At 40.0% G+C, this 19392-nt stretch overlaps 1 protein-coding gene across 11 annotated transcripts; it reads right to left on the reverse strand.

Annotated features, from left to right (window-relative positions):
- Window positions 1-30: 30 nt before the first annotated feature.
- LOC122865271 (inter-alpha-trypsin inhibitor heavy chain H3-like) lies at window positions 31-19008 on the reverse strand. 11 transcript variants are annotated; one of them, XM_044173464.1, is made up of 24 exons: window positions 18851-19008; window positions 18130-18290; window positions 17884-17988; window positions 12021-12183; window positions 11791-11901; window positions 11337-11465; window positions 11042-11158; window positions 10720-10888; window positions 10520-10630; window positions 10019-10200; window positions 9716-9895; window positions 9495-9616; window positions 8395-8642; window positions 7669-7722; window positions 7107-7148; window positions 6840-6893; window positions 6103-6144; window positions 5635-5700; window positions 3024-3101; window positions 2492-2599; window positions 1837-2005; window positions 631-779; window positions 373-457; window positions 31-257 (listed from the first exon to the last, which is right to left on the reverse strand). In XM_044173464.1, the coding sequence occupies exons 1-24, from the start codon at window positions 18995-18997 to the stop codon at window positions 143-145; spliced, it is 2907 nt and encodes a 968-aa protein (XP_044029399.1). In that variant the 5' UTR covers window positions 18998-19008; the 3' UTR covers window positions 31-142. The 11 variants fall into 11 exon arrangements, with proteins under 11 accessions (XP_044029399.1, XP_044029414.1, XP_044029407.1 ...); XM_044173479.1 differs by lacking the exon at window positions 7669-7722; XM_044173472.1 differs by lacking the exon at window positions 6840-6893.
- Between the last annotated feature and the right edge of the window lie 384 nt (window positions 19009-19392).

The following is a 19392-nucleotide window of genomic DNA, read 5'->3' on the forward strand; positions in this document are numbered from 1 at the left end:
AATTAACGAAGTTCATACAAGACAACCAAAGATCAATAATACTATTTATTTGTGGTTAGTAATAGGTGGGAAGTCTTTTTCCATGATGAATCAGTGTTTTACTTAAAAAAAAAAATCTTTGCAAGTGATTCATGTTTCTCAGTTAAAGTTGTGTAACGATGAAATCCTCCAGGCGTCTCTGCAGGGCAGACTCAGCAGACATGAGCCAGCAGTCCAGTGTCGGGGGAGAGACAATACTGTAGTCAACAGCATCGGATCTACAAAAGAAATACATTAATGGCCATATATCTTTATGTATGAGAGTAATTATCATTATAGCACTCTCAAACAGCTCTCTTTTTATACCAACTAATAATAGAGAACAAAATGTACCTGGTAACATCAATCTCCCGGTCTTCGAGCTTAATTTTTGTAGAGGGAGTTTGCTGCACCTCCTCATACACTGCTGCCTTTAGAGCTGGACACACAGAGGACATACAATAAAGCAATGACACACAAAAGCTGGCACAAAATACTTGTCGTTTAACAAATGATTTCTCCGCCAACCAACACAGTTGGGTGCAAACACTGATTCAATATATTGTCGACCTGATATTAAATCATACAAGCAAATCTAGCCTTTTCACCCACCTAAAATTCCTGTAACGGTGTCGTCCGATGGCTGCTGTCTTAAAACCGGCCAGATGAATTCTTTGTCACCTTGCTCATGAATTAAGATGACCATGTGTGTGTCTCCAGCTGCAACATCTATTTCCTTGTCCCGCCTAATCACTGTCACACTAGAAAAAAAAGCACCTCGTCTTGACTTTCTTTTGGACTCTTTTTAAAGGCCCTGCACACCCACACAGGTCATTTCACTTATCTTGGCTGATTACACCCCCACTCAGGCTGAAGAGGTGAAAAGATATGCTGAGCATTACATGACATCACCAGAGTCAATACACCAATAAGAATGATGAAGATGTAATTTCTCCCTCCCTGGCAGGTGCAACAAAGCTAACAGGAGAGTGAGGAAGATGTCCCTCAAACATAGTCTGCACACTCCAACACACTCCTGAGAAGAGCTCTTGTCATCCAAAATAATTAAAATCACCTGTGTGCAGGGCCTTTAATGTAACAGTCAGTTGTAAATACCAATTTACATTATAATAGTGAATTAATGACAAATTCAACTTCATGACTATCATCAGTGGGGTGTTTGGGCATGTACCTGCCCTTTTTGCTTGGATATTTGTTCTAGCGCCCACACTGTATAGGGGGCACTTTTTTTAAAGGAAAAGTTCGACATTTTAGGAAATATGCTCATTGGCTTTCTAGTGGAGAGTTAGATGAGAAGATTGATACAACTCTCTCCGTTTGTACAGTAAATATGAAGCTAAGTTGGCTTAGCTTAGAAAAAAGACTGGAAACAAGGGGAAACAGCTAGTACGAGCTCTGTTCAAGGGTGACAAGATCTGCCTAGAAACACCTCTAAAGCTCACCAATTAACACATTGTATCTCATTTGTTTAATCCATACAAAAACCTGAAAACAACAAATCACCCCCCCGTAAAATAGCGATGTAAGCTAAGATGGATGGATGCCGGCGCTTGGTTTATACATAGCGTACGGACATGAGAGTGGAATCCATCCTCTCACCTAACTCTTGGCAAGAACGTGAATGAGTGTATTTCCCAAAATGTTAAACTATTCCTTTAAAAGTCACTTTGACCTTAGGCCACACATAAAAAACCTAACTCTTCACACAGAAGCATTGTGCATCCCTATATCTCAGAGTCTGTATACACCACTGAGTATCATTGTAGCGTAATTCTTGCCATTACAATGCAAAGTCACCTTCCAACTGTGATGAGATCCTGTCCAGTGTGGCGTGTCACTGTCTGTCCCTCTCGTACAGTGATTCCCTTGGTGTCAACCTCAACATGCTGGTCAGTTTTGAAGTGGATGATAATCCTTTTGAAGCCTCCATACACTACTGAATCAAGTTCACCATTCACAGACAGCTCTAGTGCAAAAGGGAACAAAAACAACTCAACAACACCCTTGACAACTAGTCATGGTGGCAGATGTACAAATACCAGTACTGTACAGCCCAGTGGCTCTCTATCTAGGAGTGTTTAATAAGCTTATCATATGTTTTAATTTAAAATCTGTCAAAATATTGTAGTGGAGTAAAAAGTAATATTTCCATCTGAAATATTGTGAAGTAGAAGCATAAAGTATCATAAAATACAAATATTCAAGTGTACAAGTACTTCAAAATTGTACTTGAGTAAATGTACTTAGTTACTTTCCACCACTGCAAACTAGGGGATAATTATGCCGTGATGCAGAGTATACAACTGGCACAAAGATCCTGAGAAGAAAAGAAGAACACTAATTTTCTGTTACACATAGAAAGAGAGCAAAAAGCAAAATAAGGGGTTTATTGACCAGGCTGTTTAAGAACTTGAGGGGAACTAGTGATGGCACAAAGAGGAACATTACTGACCCCTGTTGGGATGGTGAAGCAGTTTAAGGCGGACATCTCCAGCGACATCAAAGCATAGTGGAAGAGACTGATTCTCAGTTTTTAGCAAAAACCTGTGGAAAAGAGGACCTGCAGAGGAACACAGAGCTACAGAGTCACACAACAGAAGGAAACACTTCTAAAATATACTGCTTTGCATCTCAACACCAATTTAACCAACTAAAAAGCAATATAGCATTGTTTGATAATCCAAACTATCCAAACCTCGACTTTCCCAAGTGTGTCGAACAGCAAAGGAAAGACAGAAAACTATCTTAGTAGATTTGTCATTAACTAATTAATGCTATAATGCCTGATACAGTTAAAGACTGATCAGCTAGCTGGTTGTTTTCAAATTGTTTCTCTCTAGCCACAGGGCTTTTGTGATGATTACAGCATGGTGACAATGACAGGCAGGTTCTCTTAGTGAAAGTATGGCCTTTTACAGTATTTTTACAGAAGTGCACCCTTTTATATGAACTATACCATGAATTACATGCATGAGATACTCTACCAGTAGTTGCTCTGTCTGGCACAATGGTGGGAAGCACCCTGATCTCCTCAGTCATCAACGGGACACCAGGAAGAATACCTGTAAATACATTTACACAAAGCCAGTTATATACTGTACATTTATATTACAAAGCTTTAGAGGACATTGTATTAATTGGAGAGGATTTTGCATTAATTGACATCCATATTCTGACACCTGACCTCTGCTTCAAAACAAACCACTAAATACACACGTTATTCTAAATCCTCACCAATTAAATTTCTCCTACAAACCCTAACCTACATCTACAAATTGAAAATCTATGTATACAAGTTGATGCTTTTTCAGTACCTGTATTTAAAAATGTTCTGTTAAGGATTTTTTTTATTTATATCAAATCATATGATTGGCATTTTTAATTGTAAACCAAACAAAAATACACAAATTCTTTAACTGGAGCTATTTAGCAGAGTTTCAGGAGCAGGACCACACCTCAATCACACCATTCCCATGCATTCCCATAAATACCCACCTAAACCATCTCCTCCTCTTTTGCTCTCGTATTCTGCACCAGAACCGACATCATGCAGCATTGCCCCGAGCACACTCAGAAAATCTCGTATCATATCTCATACAATTGCCTTCAGATGGAGCAACCAACACAATAATCTTCCGTCTTCAGCAGGCCAATGAGGACACATGCCGGGGCACACTTGACAATTAAATTACTGCTGCATCCTCACCACCAATGCAGCCCTGCCATGTTCCTCATCTGGTGCCTCTTCCTGCTCTATTCTCGCCCACACTAAGCCAATTTCCTCCTCAACTCATGCTGTACCAAATACCAACTTCTCTCCCCCCTAAGTCACCTCAACTTCGCCTACGTATCATTCTCCAAGGGGCGAGCCTTATCTCTCACTTACTATCAATTGCTTTGCATCGTCAGTGAATAAACTAACTGTTCCATCTCCCTGGACATTACAAGCCGTGTCGAACTTTGCTTCAAACTTCTCGCCAAATGGAATGGGATCACCATCTTCTACTACCTACATTTGACTCACCCACACGACATCCGTCTGTACACTGACCCTGCTCCTTCTGTTGGGTTTGGGGGTTTCTACAATGGAAGATGGTTTGCAGTAGAATGACCCTGGAGCTCGCAAGTGAATGCTACGTTGCTTCCTGTGCTGTCTTTGAAATCTACCCGATAATAGCCACAGCTAATCCGTGGGGCCACGAATAGTCCTGCAAATTCTCATATACATTCTCGTATTCTCATATACCTCGACAACATCGCAGACGTAGACATAATCAACAAGTTCGTTCAACGCCCCATCTGTCATACCGTCCATGCATGCCTAACACGGCACTTTGTTAATGAACCTATATTTTGTCCGTACAGCTCATGTTTCTGATTCCAATGTCATAGCTGACTCTTTCCTGTTTTCCATTTCAGAAGTTCTTCAACAGCGTATCACCCTCAACAGCCTCGTCTTACTTGGAAGCTTGGAAGAGTTTCTGCTAGGAGTCCTTGCCACCTTCCTCTTACCGCTGACTTGCTTTCAGTCTGCATCCGCTATGGATGCCATCCAGTACTCTGGTGTTCAGAGTACTGAATTCCTTCAGAATTATGAGCTGCCACCTTGGCTCCCACAACAGCATCATTTATTACAAATCATGGGCTGTTGGTCCTCTCAAGCATATCACTGCTACATTCGTTCACATATCAAAGATCTCAGACATGCTCAATCTGGTCTCAAGTAACTGGAGGCTTTTGGGGGTCCCCGGGTGTTACCGCAGATGCCCCACTCCACACAAAGCAATAGACAGAAGGAATAGAAGAGTTCAAGCTTCAGTCTCAGTCTTTCGTTTTCATATATAAATCTAAATATGTTGATGGTATGGTCCTTACTAGTGAATGCATGTTTTTGCAGTATTTAAATTTGCATGTAAATGTAGACAATACATAATACATAATTTGGATAAGTTGGGGTAAAAACAAATAAAGTTAGGAAAAGGGAAAAGGACATTAGCATTCTACCTCTACCAAGGAGGTTGTGTTTTCTGCCCTGTTTGTTTGTCACACAGCACAATATCTCAAAAACTACTAAAAAGACTCAAAGAAATTTGGTGTAAAGTTTAGGCCAAGGGGCATTAAAGAAGTCGGTAGCTTTTGGTGGAAATTCAGATCCAACAGCAGCACCATGAAACAAATTCTTTTTCTTCTCTTCTCTAGAAAAATCAATCAATGGCAACATCTAATTCTGCCCAACTAAATATTCTACCTGTTGGAAATCTTTCGCAAAATATTTTTTGTTTGTACCATATTTTGAAGACATATAAAGGGGAAAAAAAGTTTTTTGATATTTAATGACTACATTTTGTAGACCTGACCCATTTGGCTATTTGATACATACACCTATAATTGATTGTCTTTCACTGTGTGTTATGATGCAGATGTAGAACATTTCTATTCATTAATTCTATCATTAGAATGACAGATTTAGAGGATTGTCCAGCCTTGGTGGAGGTCTGTGCTGAATGAGTGCTTTTTAGTTCAACATGGGTGGTTGGAACCATAATTACAAAATTAAAAGGATGGATCAGAACTGGTACAGGAAAAGAAGTTTACCTGCAGGAATCAACATATGTCGGGACTGTTGAGTAGGGAGATAACCAGTGTAACCAGAACCAGTTCCTGATGACATTTTATAAAAATAAACAATTAAAATTAAGGAATTTTCTGTAAAAATATACTTTTACAATATGCTATTTGTTACAACTGTAGCTATTAATATTCTGAACCTCCCAGAAGAATTAGCCCTGAATATTACACATTTCACATTACTGCAGTCTTTGCTAATATCACAGAAGTGCTTTGCATTCATCAAAGAAAAAAATCTGATTATAATTTTAACTTTTGTGAGTATAAGAAAACTATTTAAAGAAAATAAGCCCTTTCAAGACAGTTTAATTGTAATTATGAAACAGTTCTACATTTCGGTTGTCACTCAGGAAATGTGAACGTGTGAAGTAATGCTTTAAAGCTGCAAAAGTAGTAGTCATATCAGAATAGTGCAGATGTGTAACCGTGTCATACCTCCATTTAGGCCACCAAAACCATGAAAATTATGTCTCCGTGCTTAGAAAGAAAAACACGATAACATGAAATTAAGATACAGTTGTTAATTTATGTACTAATTTACTTAATTATATACTCATGTTTTGTAAGTTAGCCTTGCACCCTCCCAAGTATGTCTTAGGGAGGGACGCTCAGGTCACTCCTTCTTGCTGATCCATAAAGGTTTTTTGTAAAACACATTAAAATGTCAATTGCCTTTGTGCTGTTAAAAAGAAAAGGATGAGGACAAAAAGTTAAAGCTGGAGTGCAGGACTTTTACATATAAATGAAAATCTGTTGCATTCAAGTCCTTGCCAATTGAGTTCACAAAATGCTGATTAAGCCTATCACTGCCAGGTAAATCTCCCTGCTCTTGGACAGGTAGGTATTTGTAAAATATTTGGAGTAGGCTATGTAGCTATTACATTTACTCTACCTAAATAATGGATTATTGTCTTGGAACTGTGGAAATTTCTCTGTACTTTTGTAACTATTTCTGAACACAAGCCTACGTCACAAGCACACGTTTGTGTAACTGTGTTACTCTCACTGCCAAAAGGGGAGACAAAAGTTCCACACTGCAGGTTTAAGATACAGTTAGTTATTTACTCATGATGTTTACAAATTATATTGTAGTTCAACATGGGTGGTTGGAACCATAAATTAAACCAAAATTAAAAGGATTGATCAGAACTGGTACAGAAAAATAAGTTTACCTGCAGGAATCAACATATCTGGGGAATGTTGAACAAGGAGATAACCAGGGTTTCCTGATGACATTTATTAGCAATTAATTCTTACAACAATTTTGTGAGTATAAGAAAACTATTTAAAGAAAATAAGCCCTTTCAAGACAGTTTAATTGTAATTATGAAACAGTTCTACATTTCGGTTGTCAATCAGGAAATGTGAACAAGTAATGCTTTAAAGCTGCAAAAGCAGTAGTCATATCAGAATAGTGCAGATGTGTAACCGTGTCATACCTCCATTTAAGCCACCAAAACCATGAAAATTATGTCTCCGTGCTTAGAAAGAAAAACACGATAACATGAAATTAAGATACAGTTGTTAATTTATGTACTAATTTACTTAATTATATACTCATGTTTTGTAAGTTAGCCTTGCACCCTCCCAAGTATGTCTTAGGGAGGGACGCTCAGGTCACTCCTTCTTGCTGATCCATAAAGGTTTTTTGTAAAACACATTAAAATGTCAATTGCCTTTGTGCTGTTAAAAAGAAAAGGATGAGGACAAAAAGTTAAAGCTGGAGTGCAGGACTTTTACATTTAAATGAACATCCATTGCATTCAAGCCCTTGCCAATTGAGTTCACAAAATGCTGATTAAGCCTATCACTGCCAGGTACTGTGTTACTCTCACTGCCAAAAGGGGAGACTAAAGTTCCACACTGCAGGTTTAAGTTACAGTTATATATTTACTCATGATGTTTACAAATTATATTGTAGTTCAACATGGGTGGTTGGAACCATAAATTAAACCAACATTAAAAGGATTGATCAGAACTGGTACAGAGAAAGAAGTTTACCTGCAGGAATCAACATATCTGGGGAATGTGGAACGAGGAGATAACCAGGGTTTCCTGATGACATTTTATAAAAATAAAGAGTAAAATTAAGGAATTGAACATCTGTTAATATCTTGCATATACATTTTCTGTTACACAATGTTTGTGTAATTACTCTCACTGTCAAAAGGGGAGGAAAAAGTTCCACACTGCAGGTTTAAGATAGTTATTTATTTACTCTTGATGTTTAAAAATTATATTGTAGTTCAACATGGGTGGTTGGAACCATAATTACAAATTAAAAGGATGGATTAAAATTGTATGTCATGTCGTAGTTTTTGTATCCAGGACCATCATTTATTTCTATCAACGGTCGACTATTGTTGCATGACACTTATTTATTAGCAATTAATTCTTACAATAATTAAATGTTAAATTATGATTACAATTATAACAATTAGTTAATAAATCAGTTAATCAATTAATTATTGTTAATCAAGTAACTGTATTTCATATATAAATACTTATGTCCAATTCCACACCGACACATGAAATTAAATCAATCAATGTAAGTGCCGCCCACAAACTGTGAATGGGGAATCTGTTGTTATTAAATGCCATAACTGTATTCATACATAGTAATTACACCACCTGTTACCAAATCATGCAGTTGTGTCTTACTCAGATCAAGTAATTGCCCTGCTAAGAGAGAAATGTTGAAAAAGAGACATTGGACACTGTACTCACCAATAGAATCTCCGCCGGTCATTTGAAATATCCTCATGCTTTTCTTTAACATGGGTTGACCATGTGCTACAAGAGGTTGCCATGCCTGTGGTGTTTCACCTTCTTTGGGTTTATGGAGCACTTCTGTGTTCTCCCCCAGAGGCTTGGTGACCACCATGGATGTGAGTGGGGTCACAAAGCTGTACTTCAGCGACAGCTCCAAGGCCTCTTTCTTCACATTCTCCTTCTCAGGTCCAGATAACTGCAGCCTGTGTCACAAGTATGAACATTTGTTTTAAACATGACAGTTACATTACAGCAAAGTATGGTAAAGTTATATAGCAGCCAATGCTATCTTTTGATACTATTTTTGTTGAATCCTCAGTAGCTGTTTGGCTTCCCCAACAATTAATGTGAACCCACACATATACACACATATTACTCCTCTTACTCGTGTCAACTTTCCTCTTTTGTCAATAAATTAGTGCTGAAATGATTAGTTGATAAATTGTATTAGCATTAGCATTAACGTCAGATTAAGCTAGCTAGCTGCGGCTGATAAAAAGGTACAGTCGTCCTTTCTGCCCCCAAAGTACCCCGGTCGTCAACTAGAAATGAGAAGTCTGCTTCTGTTTACTTCTGTGTGAAATCAAAGACCCGTTGTTTCAAAAGTTATACTGCGAATTTCGAGCAACAAATCCGCCACCGTTACCAAAGTAAACTGCATATGTGCCCTGCAACAACGGAAAGCTTGAAAGGCGTAGAAACAGTAACTAGACGGCTTAGCAAACAGTTAATTGATGATAGAAAATTCATCGTCAACAATTTTGATAATCGATTAAATTGCTTAAGTCATAGCAAAATTGCTAAACATTGTCTGGTTCAAGCTTCTCAAATGAGTAAGGATTTGCTTTGTTTCACTGGATTGTAAATTAAAATTGTTTGGGTTTTGGACTGTTCACCTTGAGCTCTGGGATATTGTGATGGGCATTTTCCAGTATTTCATATTTTCACATGTCAACTATTAATTTATTCAATAGAAATATGAGGCTTGCAGCCCTTCAACAAATACGTGATTAAAAACAAGAACAAAGAGAAAACATGGTCGACATCACACTCACTCTTTCTCCAGAAGCTGTTTGACTGTGAGGTAGGCCCAAACTCTCTGGATATGGCTGTCAGACACTGTTCCAGTGGACTCCACAGGGGTGTTAGTGTCAGAAAACACCACCCTTGTATTCCTCTGTCATAGTCCAAATGAATTGTTATGTGAGTGTACACAGGGACTTTCACAAACCTTTCAGAAGATTACAGCTGATGTGCAGTGTGGATCAATCCTTACCGAAATGGCCACAACTTGTGGAGTGAAGCTTTCAATGTCGTTGTTAGTGATCTGACCGGCCACAACAATCTCAGAGCCATTATAATACTGGCTGAAGTTAGTCTGGGTTAGATTGGTCCCACCCACATAAATCATTGTCACATCTGTCAACAGAGGAGTGGCCACCTCTTCATAGAAACCCTGTTGACATACAGTATGGACACTGTATGAATGTTTAATCTCTCCACAGTCCACCATGATCAATTTTATCTCATGGGAATGTAGCAAATCTATAATGAGGGGGGTGCAAGTGATTTAAAATACCTGCAGCTGTAAATTAGCATCAGAGTCTTCATAAATCCGTCGTGCCGCACCATTGTTCTGCAGCGACATCTTCTCAAGGAACTCAAAATTGACATCAAAACCAAAACCAAGACAGTAGAGTGGGAATTTGTCTGCAATAGCCCGTCTTACATTTGACTGTATCATTTCAAGATTTGTCACCCCTGCAAATACACAAGACGGGTGGTTTAAAAAGGCAAGTTGAACTCAAATTCCCTTACGCAGTACAATCAACAACTATCCTGTGATTAGTAGAAGTTTCAGTGTGTACATAAACACATTTTATACAATTAACTGTAAATAATGCTAACGTTATTTTCATGTAAAATGTCTGTGACACCCCCAAGGGTGGGCTTTAGTTTGGTGACAGGAGAGGGTATTCAGAAAAAGACTGTAGTCAACCCAGCGACAGATCATTTAAAAATGATTATTAAGTATTTGTGTTTGTGCACGTGATTGCATGCATGTGTGTTTTATTGTAACCTGTGGTTGGGTCTCCATCAGTGAGAAGTATAAGGATTGACGCTGAACCTTCTCTGGGATGTGCATTCAGCATACGTGCTCCTTCCAACACCGCTCCGTTAATGTCTGTGGCTGAAATGAAACGAAAAAATGTTTCATTGACACCGTTCTGCTGTCAAATGTTCACATCCCTTAATAAAATATTTTATTAAAAACCTCACCTCCTCTATCTTTAATACCCTGTGCAAATGTCTTGGCACTATCCAGGTTTTCTTGGTTGGCCTGAACAAGTTCTCGTTTCCAGTGAAAAATGTTGCCATCAAAAGTGATGAGACCAAAGAAGTCATCTTCTGCCAGGTCATTCAAGATGTGGATTAATGCTATTCGGGTCTGTGCAAAAACATCATTCACACATTAGAACTTTTATTCAAGTAAGAAACCATGTGATAATATTTGTGTACTTCATAAAGTTGTCTGTTAAGTAAATCATAGACATAATAGACTAATTAACTGTCACAAACTAACACTCTTCAAATACTGTACCTGTTGTATTTTTCTGCCATGCATTGAGCCACTTTGATCAATAACGAAGACAACATTTTTTGGTATGCGGGGAAGACTAGATGGAGCAAAGTGATGAACAAAGTACCCAGCTGATGTCTTGGGGGGAGTAAGAAGAAAGTTAGAAAAGATTGTTACAAGGACAGGGGAAGATAAAATCCATTATCCATTTAAGTAAGTATGGTATTTCTTTAGCTCTTACTGATTACTTACTATGTTCAATGCTAATAGACCATTCAAAGTCAACAGTCTTGCAGGAAATTTACTCTTACTGTACCTTGATGTCTCCCAGTGAGGTGTCCCTGTTGACATCATAAACAATAACCAGATCTCCATTCATACCCTGATCTCCACAGCTGTCACATGTTTTCTGTTGGTCCTCTGTCGGGTAGAAATACACCCACGCCTGGAAACAGAAGAAGAATCAGGTTTCATAGACACTTGGTAGACAAATAATGTCAATGAATGAGTTCTGTTGGTCAAAAAGAAGAGTCCTCTGCCTTTCATTAAATTTGATTAGATTCAACCTTATTGTCACTGCACAGCATTGAACACTACTGTTACAGCAAAATGCAGTTTGGTATCCAACCAGAAAGAGCAAACAGTTGGAAAAGTGGACATAGATATACAGTATATAAAAATGAATGAATGATACTAAGAGATGTGCATCAGGATGAGCAATAAGCCAGAATGTATACATATGTATGTATATCCATCACTGCATGCTGTACCTGTTTGTCTGCATGTGTTTTGGTGATGGCATTAGCCAGAGCTTTGGTGCTCAGCCCTCCTTTAACCTCAATGAAATTGATGCCAGCTTTCTCATTAATGTACACATCAACCTGGCATTGAGGAAAAAATAAAATAAAACAGTAAGAAGCTCTGACCATGGAAGATGTTATTAACCCAGCATTGTTTTCCTGGATGATGATATGATTAGATACCAACAGGAAAGACGCACCTTAAAGTCTTTGACAGGCTGCATGGGTCGAGCGTGGATTTGCAGCTCGTACTTGCCAAGCTTGCGTTTCAGCAGTTCCTCATATGTGAGTTCAAAGGTGACCTTTTTGTGAGCAGCCACAGTCACGGAGGTCTTAAATTCCTCGAGGGTCCTCCCTACAGAACTGCAACACAGATGATAACCATGGCATTACAACAGTGGTTTGTTTCTTGCTTGTCACCCCTCACAAAATGAAACAATGCCTACTTATGACCCCTCATCACAGGTTATGACCTTAGTGTAAATTGTTTCATTTAAATTCAGTTCAGTTCAATTCAATTTTATTTATATAGTGCCAATTCATAACACAAGTTATCTCATTGCACTTTTCCTATAGAGCAGGTCTAGACCATACTCTTTATAATATTATTCACTGAGACCCAACAAATCCCACCATTAGCAAGCACTTCGCGACATTGCCAAGAAAAAACTTCCTTTAACAGGCAGAAACCTTGGACAGAACGAGACTCAATGGTGGGCGGCCATCAGCCACTGCCGTATTAGGTTTAGAGAGTGAGAGAGAGAGAGAGAGAGAGAGAGAGAGAGAGAGAGAGAGAGAGAGAGAGATTTTGAGGGACAGGGGGTAGGGAAGAGGGAGGCACAATGTAAATACCACCTAGATTTTTTTTTTAAATTGTAGAATAGTAATTGTAGTGTTAATATTAATGAATTAAAAATAATAGGAATGACAGCTATAGGAAAAATGATGTCAGAATTAGTAGTTAGCAGTTGTCGAGCAGGAACACGGGGGCAGCAGGTGGCCCACAATCACAGATTCAGTCTCTGCAGCTCTGGAGGCAAAAATACCTGCTGAAAGCAACAGAAGGAGTGAGGAGAGAAACGAGAAACATGCAGTAATGGGATAAAAATGCATACAAATGGAGAGGGAGAAGAGGCGAGAGGACAGAGGTGCATCATGGGAAGTCTCCTGGCAGTCTAGGCCTATAGCAGCATAACTAAGGGATGGTTCAGGACTCACCCAAGCCAGCCCTAACTATAAGCTTTATCAAAGAGGAAAGTCTTAAGCCTAGTCTTAAAAGTGGAGATGGTGTCTGCCTCCCGAACCCAAACTGGGATCTGATTCCACAGATTAATCTCAGGTGACTTCAACCATGTCAGTGTTCCAACAACACTGACTAATTTCACCCAGTATGTGAATTGTCCTACTAGAGAGGAGAGGACACTGGACCAGCTGTATGCCAACGTTAAGGACGCATACACACCCCCCCGGGTAGGTCAGACCACAACCTGGTTTACCTCAAACCCTGCTATGTGCCTCTGGTTAAAAGGCAGTCTGTGACCACAAGGACAGTGAGGAGATGGTCAGGGGAGGCCTACGAGACACTGCAGGAATGTTTTGAGGTGACAAACTGGGATGCACTCTGTGAGCCTCATGGAGCGGACATTGACGGGCTCACTGAGTGCATTACTGGCTACATTAACTTCTGTGTGGACTGCAATGTCCCAACTAAGATGGTCCATTATTATCCAAATAACAAACCGTGGGTAACAAAGGACATCAAAGACATCCTGAATGCCAAGAGGAGGGCCTTTACTGATGGTAATAGGGAGGAGGGGAGGACAATCAAGGCCGACCTGAAAGTGAAAATCAGGGAGGCCAAGGAGAAGTACAGGAGGAAGCTGGAGCGGAAACTCCGGCAGAACAACATGAGAGAGGTCTGGAGCAGCATGAAGAGCATAACTGGCTTCAGACCGACTGGCAGCAGAGGAGTTGAAGGCAGCGTGGACAGGGCCAACGAACTTAATCTGTTCTTTAACAGATTTGACACACCGGCTCTTGCTCTTCCCCCCTCTAACTCAGCTGTTGTCGGCCCTCAAGCTCCTCTGAGTACTCTGCTCCCCCCTACCCATCAGGCTAACGGCCCTCTTCACACTAATGACTCCCCCCTCCCCCACCTGTAACCTCTGCTGTGTGCCTGACTGCTGACCAGGTGAGAGGACAGCTGATGAAACTCCACTCTAACAAGGCTGCAGGCCCTGATGGAGTTGGCCCTAGGGTGCTAAAAGCCTGTGCCCCCCCAGCTATGTGGAGTCCTTCAACATGTCTTCAACCTGAGCCTGAATGTTCAAAGGGTCCCTGTTCTGTGGAAGACATCTTGCCTCATTCCTGTGCCGAAGACGCCGCGTCCCAGTGGCTCCAAGGACTACAGACCGGTGGCACTGACCTCCCACATAATGAAGACCCTGGAGAGACTAGTGCTGGAACAGCTGCGGACCATGGTCAGACCCCTCCTAGACCTCCTTCAGTTCGCCTATGAGTTGAGGATGCCATCATCTTCCTGCTTAACCGCATCCACACCCACCTGGACAAGCCGGCAACCACGGTGAGGATCATGTTCTTTGACTTCTCCAGTGCTTTCAACACCATCCGAACTGCCCTGCTGGCATCACTGGGCAGCTTCTGGCAGAAGCTGGCAGTGATGCAGGTGGATGTCCCCCTTGTGTCCTGGATTGTTGACTACCTGACTGGGAGACCACAACACGTGCGCCTGCAGCACTGTGTGTCGGACAGCGTGGTCAGTAACACTGGGGCCCCTCAGGGCACAGGAAGGGCCCTGAGGGGCTGAGGTCCTTCAACATCTGCCGGACAATGCTGAAGATGTTTTATGAGTCTATGGTGGCCAGTGCTATCCTGTATGCTGTTGCATGCTGGGGCAGCAGGTTGAGGTTAGCGGACGCCAACAGACTCAACAAACTGATCCGTGAGGCCAGTGACATTGTGGGGATGGAGCTGGACTCTCTGTCGGTGGTGTCAGAGAGGAGGATGCTGGCCAAACTACATGCCATCTTGGACAGTGTCTCCCACCCACTCCATGACGTGCTGGTCAAACAAAGGAGTACCTTCAGTGGAAGTCTCATCCCACCAAAAAGCACCACAGAGCGCCACAGGAAGTCATTCCTGGCTGTGGCCATCAAACTCTTTAACTCCTCCCTCTAAGTGTTAGTCTGTATGACCCTAGGTCACTAAACTGGACATTGATCATTACATCTATGCAATACTTGAAATAATTGTGCAATATTCTGTGTAATACTCCTGTGCAATATTTAGTTTTTCCTATTTATTGATATTGATATTATTCATACCTCCATTACTGCTGTGCAATATCCACCGTCTCATAATAATCTTAATAGGCTACACTTAACAGGCTACTCTACAGTACATGCACTACTACTTATTACTTATATATTATTACATTGTATTACTATACCGTATTATCATCATCAACCGGTAAACCCACTTGGTACTTCACACTTATTTTATTTTATACTTATACCCACCTGGTACTTAATTTATTTTCTGACCTGTTTTATAGTGTATTGCATTATATTTTTTGCTAGTACTTTTTCCTGTGTGCACTGATGTAAGGGCGAGCTGCTGTAACAAAGAGTTTCCCTTCGGGGATCAATACAGTATTTCTGATTCTGATTCTGATCATTTTTCGGCATCATTTTGAGACAGGATCTGCCTGATTTTTGCAATGTTAAGTAGGTGAAAAAAGACAGTCCTTGAAGTTGTTTCATGTGGGAGTTGTGCACGGAGGACTCACCGCTAACATGTACAAACTGAGATTGATCTGATAGATCGTTCCAGTTTCTGTAATAGGATGTGATGGTCAGTGGTGTCGAACACAGCGCTAAGATCTAACAAGACAAGTACAGAGACAAGTCCATTGCCTGATGCAATTAAAAGGTCATTTGTAATTTTCACCAGTGCTGTCTCTGTGCTATGATGCACTCTAAATTCTGACTGAAAATCCTCAAATAAACTATTGTTATTTAGAAAGTCACACAACTGATTGGCGACTGCTTTCTCAAGGATCTTAGAGAGAAAGGGAAGGTTAGATATAGGTCTATAGTTGGCTAAAACCCCTGGATCAAGAGTGGGCTTTTTAAGAAACAGTTTAATTAAAGATACTTTAAAGGATTGTGGTACATAGCCTGTTAATAAAGACAGATTCATCATATCCAGTAAACTTGATGAATTTTTTTCTCTAATAGTTAAAATTTCCATTAAGTCGTTACTACTGAGGGCTATAGGAATACATGGTTCAATAGAGCTGTGACTCTCTGTCAGCCTGGCTACAGTGCTGAAAAGAAGCCTGGAGTTGTTTTTATTTTCCTCTATTGATGATGAGTAGTAAGCTGCTCTGGCATTACGGAGGGCTTTCCTGTATGTTTTAAGACTATCTTGCCAGACTAAACAAGATTCTTCCAGGTTATTGGAATAACATTTCCTTTAAAGTTTTCGTGATGTTTGCTTTCATTTGCGGGTTTGGGGGTTATACCATGGAGCTAACCTTCTTTGTTTTATTATCTTCTTTTTTAGAGGAGCGATAGAATCGAGTGTTGTTTGCAGTGAGCCTGCAGCGCTATCAACTAAATGGTAAATTTGGGAAGGGTTGAAATTAGCATAGGAGTCTTCTGTTAAATCGAGACATAACATTGAATTAAATGCAGATGGAAGTGCTTCCTTAAATTTAGCTACAGCAATATCAGATAGACATCTAAGAGTCTAAGAATTTTTGCCTAATGGAGTGTAGTCCAGCAATAGCAGTTCAAAAGTTATTAAGTAATGGTCCGATAAAGAAGGATTCTGTGGAAAGACTATTAAATGTTCAATTTCAATGCCATATACCAGAACAAGGTCGAAGGTGTGGTTAAAACAGTGAGTGACTTTGTGTACTCTCTGACAAATGCCAATCAAATCTAATAATGAGATTTATGTAGTACTAAGGTTATCATTTTCAACGTCCAAATGAATATTGAAATCACCTACAATAATTACTTTATCTGTTTTAAGGACTAAACTCCACCTCCTTGGCTGGTGCCTCGAGGAATATGAGCATTAATGTGTCTGGGCAGAGTGGATTCATTTAGGCTAACATATTCTTCATGACCCAGCCAGGTTTCAGTAAGGCAAAATAAGTCAAGATGATACTCTGATATTAAATCGTTCACTAGAACAGCTTCGATGACAGAGATCTGATGTTTAAGAGTCCTATTTTGTTGTGCTATTTCAGCGTTTCTGTTTAGGTTTTTATTTCTGTTAACTTTAGATTTCATTAATTTAAGTGGTCGGGGGTCAGACACCATCACTAAGTTGTGAGTTTTGGGTGGGTAACTGCTCTGGAAGCGCAGAGAAGCGTGTAGGACTGCAACTCTGCCTCCTGGTCTCAACTCTGAGTTGTCACGGTTTTGATCCACTAATAAACTCGGCCGGATTTCTGGATATGAGAGCTGCTCCATCCAAAATGGGATGAATGCTGTCTCTCCTATTAAGACCAGGTCTTCCCCAAAAAGTCCGCCAATTATCTACAAAAAAATTTGACAAAAGTCAGAAAAAATAAGCATAATGTTGTGCAACAGAGGTTTAAGGACACACAAGGCTCTTCTACAAAATGGAACAAAGAACCACCTGTATAAGACCTGGTAATACATTTAGAGCTGCAAGGATTAATCAATTAATTGTCAACTATTAAATTAATCACCAACTATTTTGATAATTGATGAATCGGTTTGAGTAAATTTTAAGTAAAAGTCAAAATTCTGATTCCAGCTTCTTAAATGTGAATATTTGGTGGTTTCTTTACTCCTCTATGACAGTAAACGGAACATCTTTGGGTTGTGGACAAAACAACACATTTGAGGACGTCATCTTGGGCTTTGGGAAACACTGATTGACATTTTTCACCATTTTAGATGACATTTTATAAACCAAATAACTAATTGATTAATTGAGAAAATGATAAATAGATTAGTCGACAATGAAAATAATCGTTAGTAAATCCATTGATCCATGTACCTGACAATCCCAGCGCTTTGGCCACGGGCCACGGCCTCAGTGTACTGCTGCTGAGCTTGCTCCTTAGCTTTCACAACACCATCGTACTCCTGGCCATCTATAAACCTGAAGAAGACCAAGGGAAAGTCTTTGTTTATACAGGCATACTCCTGAGTCGCCCATGATCAATTTTCATGATTCTTTAATTTATAATTCTTTATGTGCATATTCCCCTAAGTATTCACAGATCATTTTTGCTTCACACACATTCTGAATTTACTGATGAAGGCGTTCTTGGGAATCCGGACGTGGAATTCAACTTCCTTTGACTCGTCCATACGATTGGCCACGCGGCTTGTGATCACAGTGGTGGCATAACGACTGGTCACTGTGGAGTTGATGTGAAAGCTGTAGATGTCCCAGTCGTCCTGAGCAAATACAGGAGGCATATTTCACAATAAAAAATGGCTTGGTTGATCTCCCTGGCTGACAACCAGCTGACCAAACGCCAGATGTTGGTGAAAAACAAAGTGCTGGTGGGCGGCATCAGTGAAATCTCATTGGACTAACTGCAGCAACACACCATTTTAGTTATTTTTCATCCAGTGATTTCACATGGCAATGACTTGCTCACCCCCACTATTCTTTAACCTTAACATTTACCAAGCCTTAACCCTTTAATTTAATGATTGACATCACAAGGACCAGCTTTCTTTCCCCAAAAGGGAGTTGAGTTCCCCCAGTGTGACTGTGTAAACAGATTGATGGACCCACAACATGAGTAATACACATTCATGCGCTTTTTGATATTTATCAAATGCAGAGTTTAATCTGTTGCAACTGACAGAAAGATGCTAAAATACAAAAAATCAAGCACAAGCTTCAGATATCTGTTAATTAATCAGCGCTAGAGATAGATATCAAATGATTCAATAGATTCAGTGTCCTTGCAGTGTGGTGCTCTGTCCTTTAGGTTTTGTGACCTTACCTTGTTTGGTAGTGTGGTAACCAAAGGCAGCAGCAGCCCAAAAACAGTGATTTGCACCAAAGCTCTCTCCATGATGGCTCCCACCAGACTGCAACCCAGGCAGCTGAAACTGTCTTTTAAACTCAAACAGGCAAGGGCAGCATTCATGTGTACATAATTTTTTTAAAAGGGCAAACTCCTCTTTCTCTCTGTCCTCATTCAACAACTCCTGCACTTGCACACGTGACAAAAACACACACACACACACTCTCACAAAAACACACTTTTCCTCCTCCGCATGCTGCTGGGAATCACACACATATAGCAGAAAACAGAAATCATCGTGAATGGATAAATAAGCAGAAATGTATCTGCTTATGCAGCGTTCAACGTTAAGGTTTTTTTCAGAAATCTATTTGCCCAAAGTCAGTTTTTACTTGCCCCTATACAAATTGTTTTATCAGCGGTTATCAAATAACAACAAAAAGTTGATTGTCATGTTTAATCTTTATAAATAAAGTAAATGAATCAGAACAAGGACACAGTGTGTCATAGATGCAAAG

The sequence above is a fragment of the Siniperca chuatsi genome, linkage group LG2 (genome assembly GCF_020085105.1).
Source record: "Siniperca chuatsi isolate FFG_IHB_CAS linkage group LG2, ASM2008510v1, whole genome shotgun sequence".
Classification (NCBI taxonomy): Eukaryota; Metazoa; Chordata; class Actinopteri; order Centrarchiformes; family Sinipercidae; genus Siniperca; species Siniperca chuatsi.

Excerpts from the sequence above, each read along its gene's own strand:
- LOC122865271 (XM_044173464.1), bottom strand. The coding sequence starts at position 18,997 with ATGAATGCTGCCCTTGCCTGTTTGAGTTTAAAAGACAGTTTCAGCTGC. Across the intron at positions 10,889-11,041 it reads ATGGCAGAAAAATACAACAG|ACCCGAATAGCATTAATCCA; the intron begins GTACAGTATTTG and ends GTTTTTGCACAG. Across the intron at positions 2,006-2,491 it reads GCTTCACCATCCCAACAGGG|AGCTGTCTGTGAATGGTGAA; the intron begins GTCAGTAATGTT and ends CTTTTGCACTAG.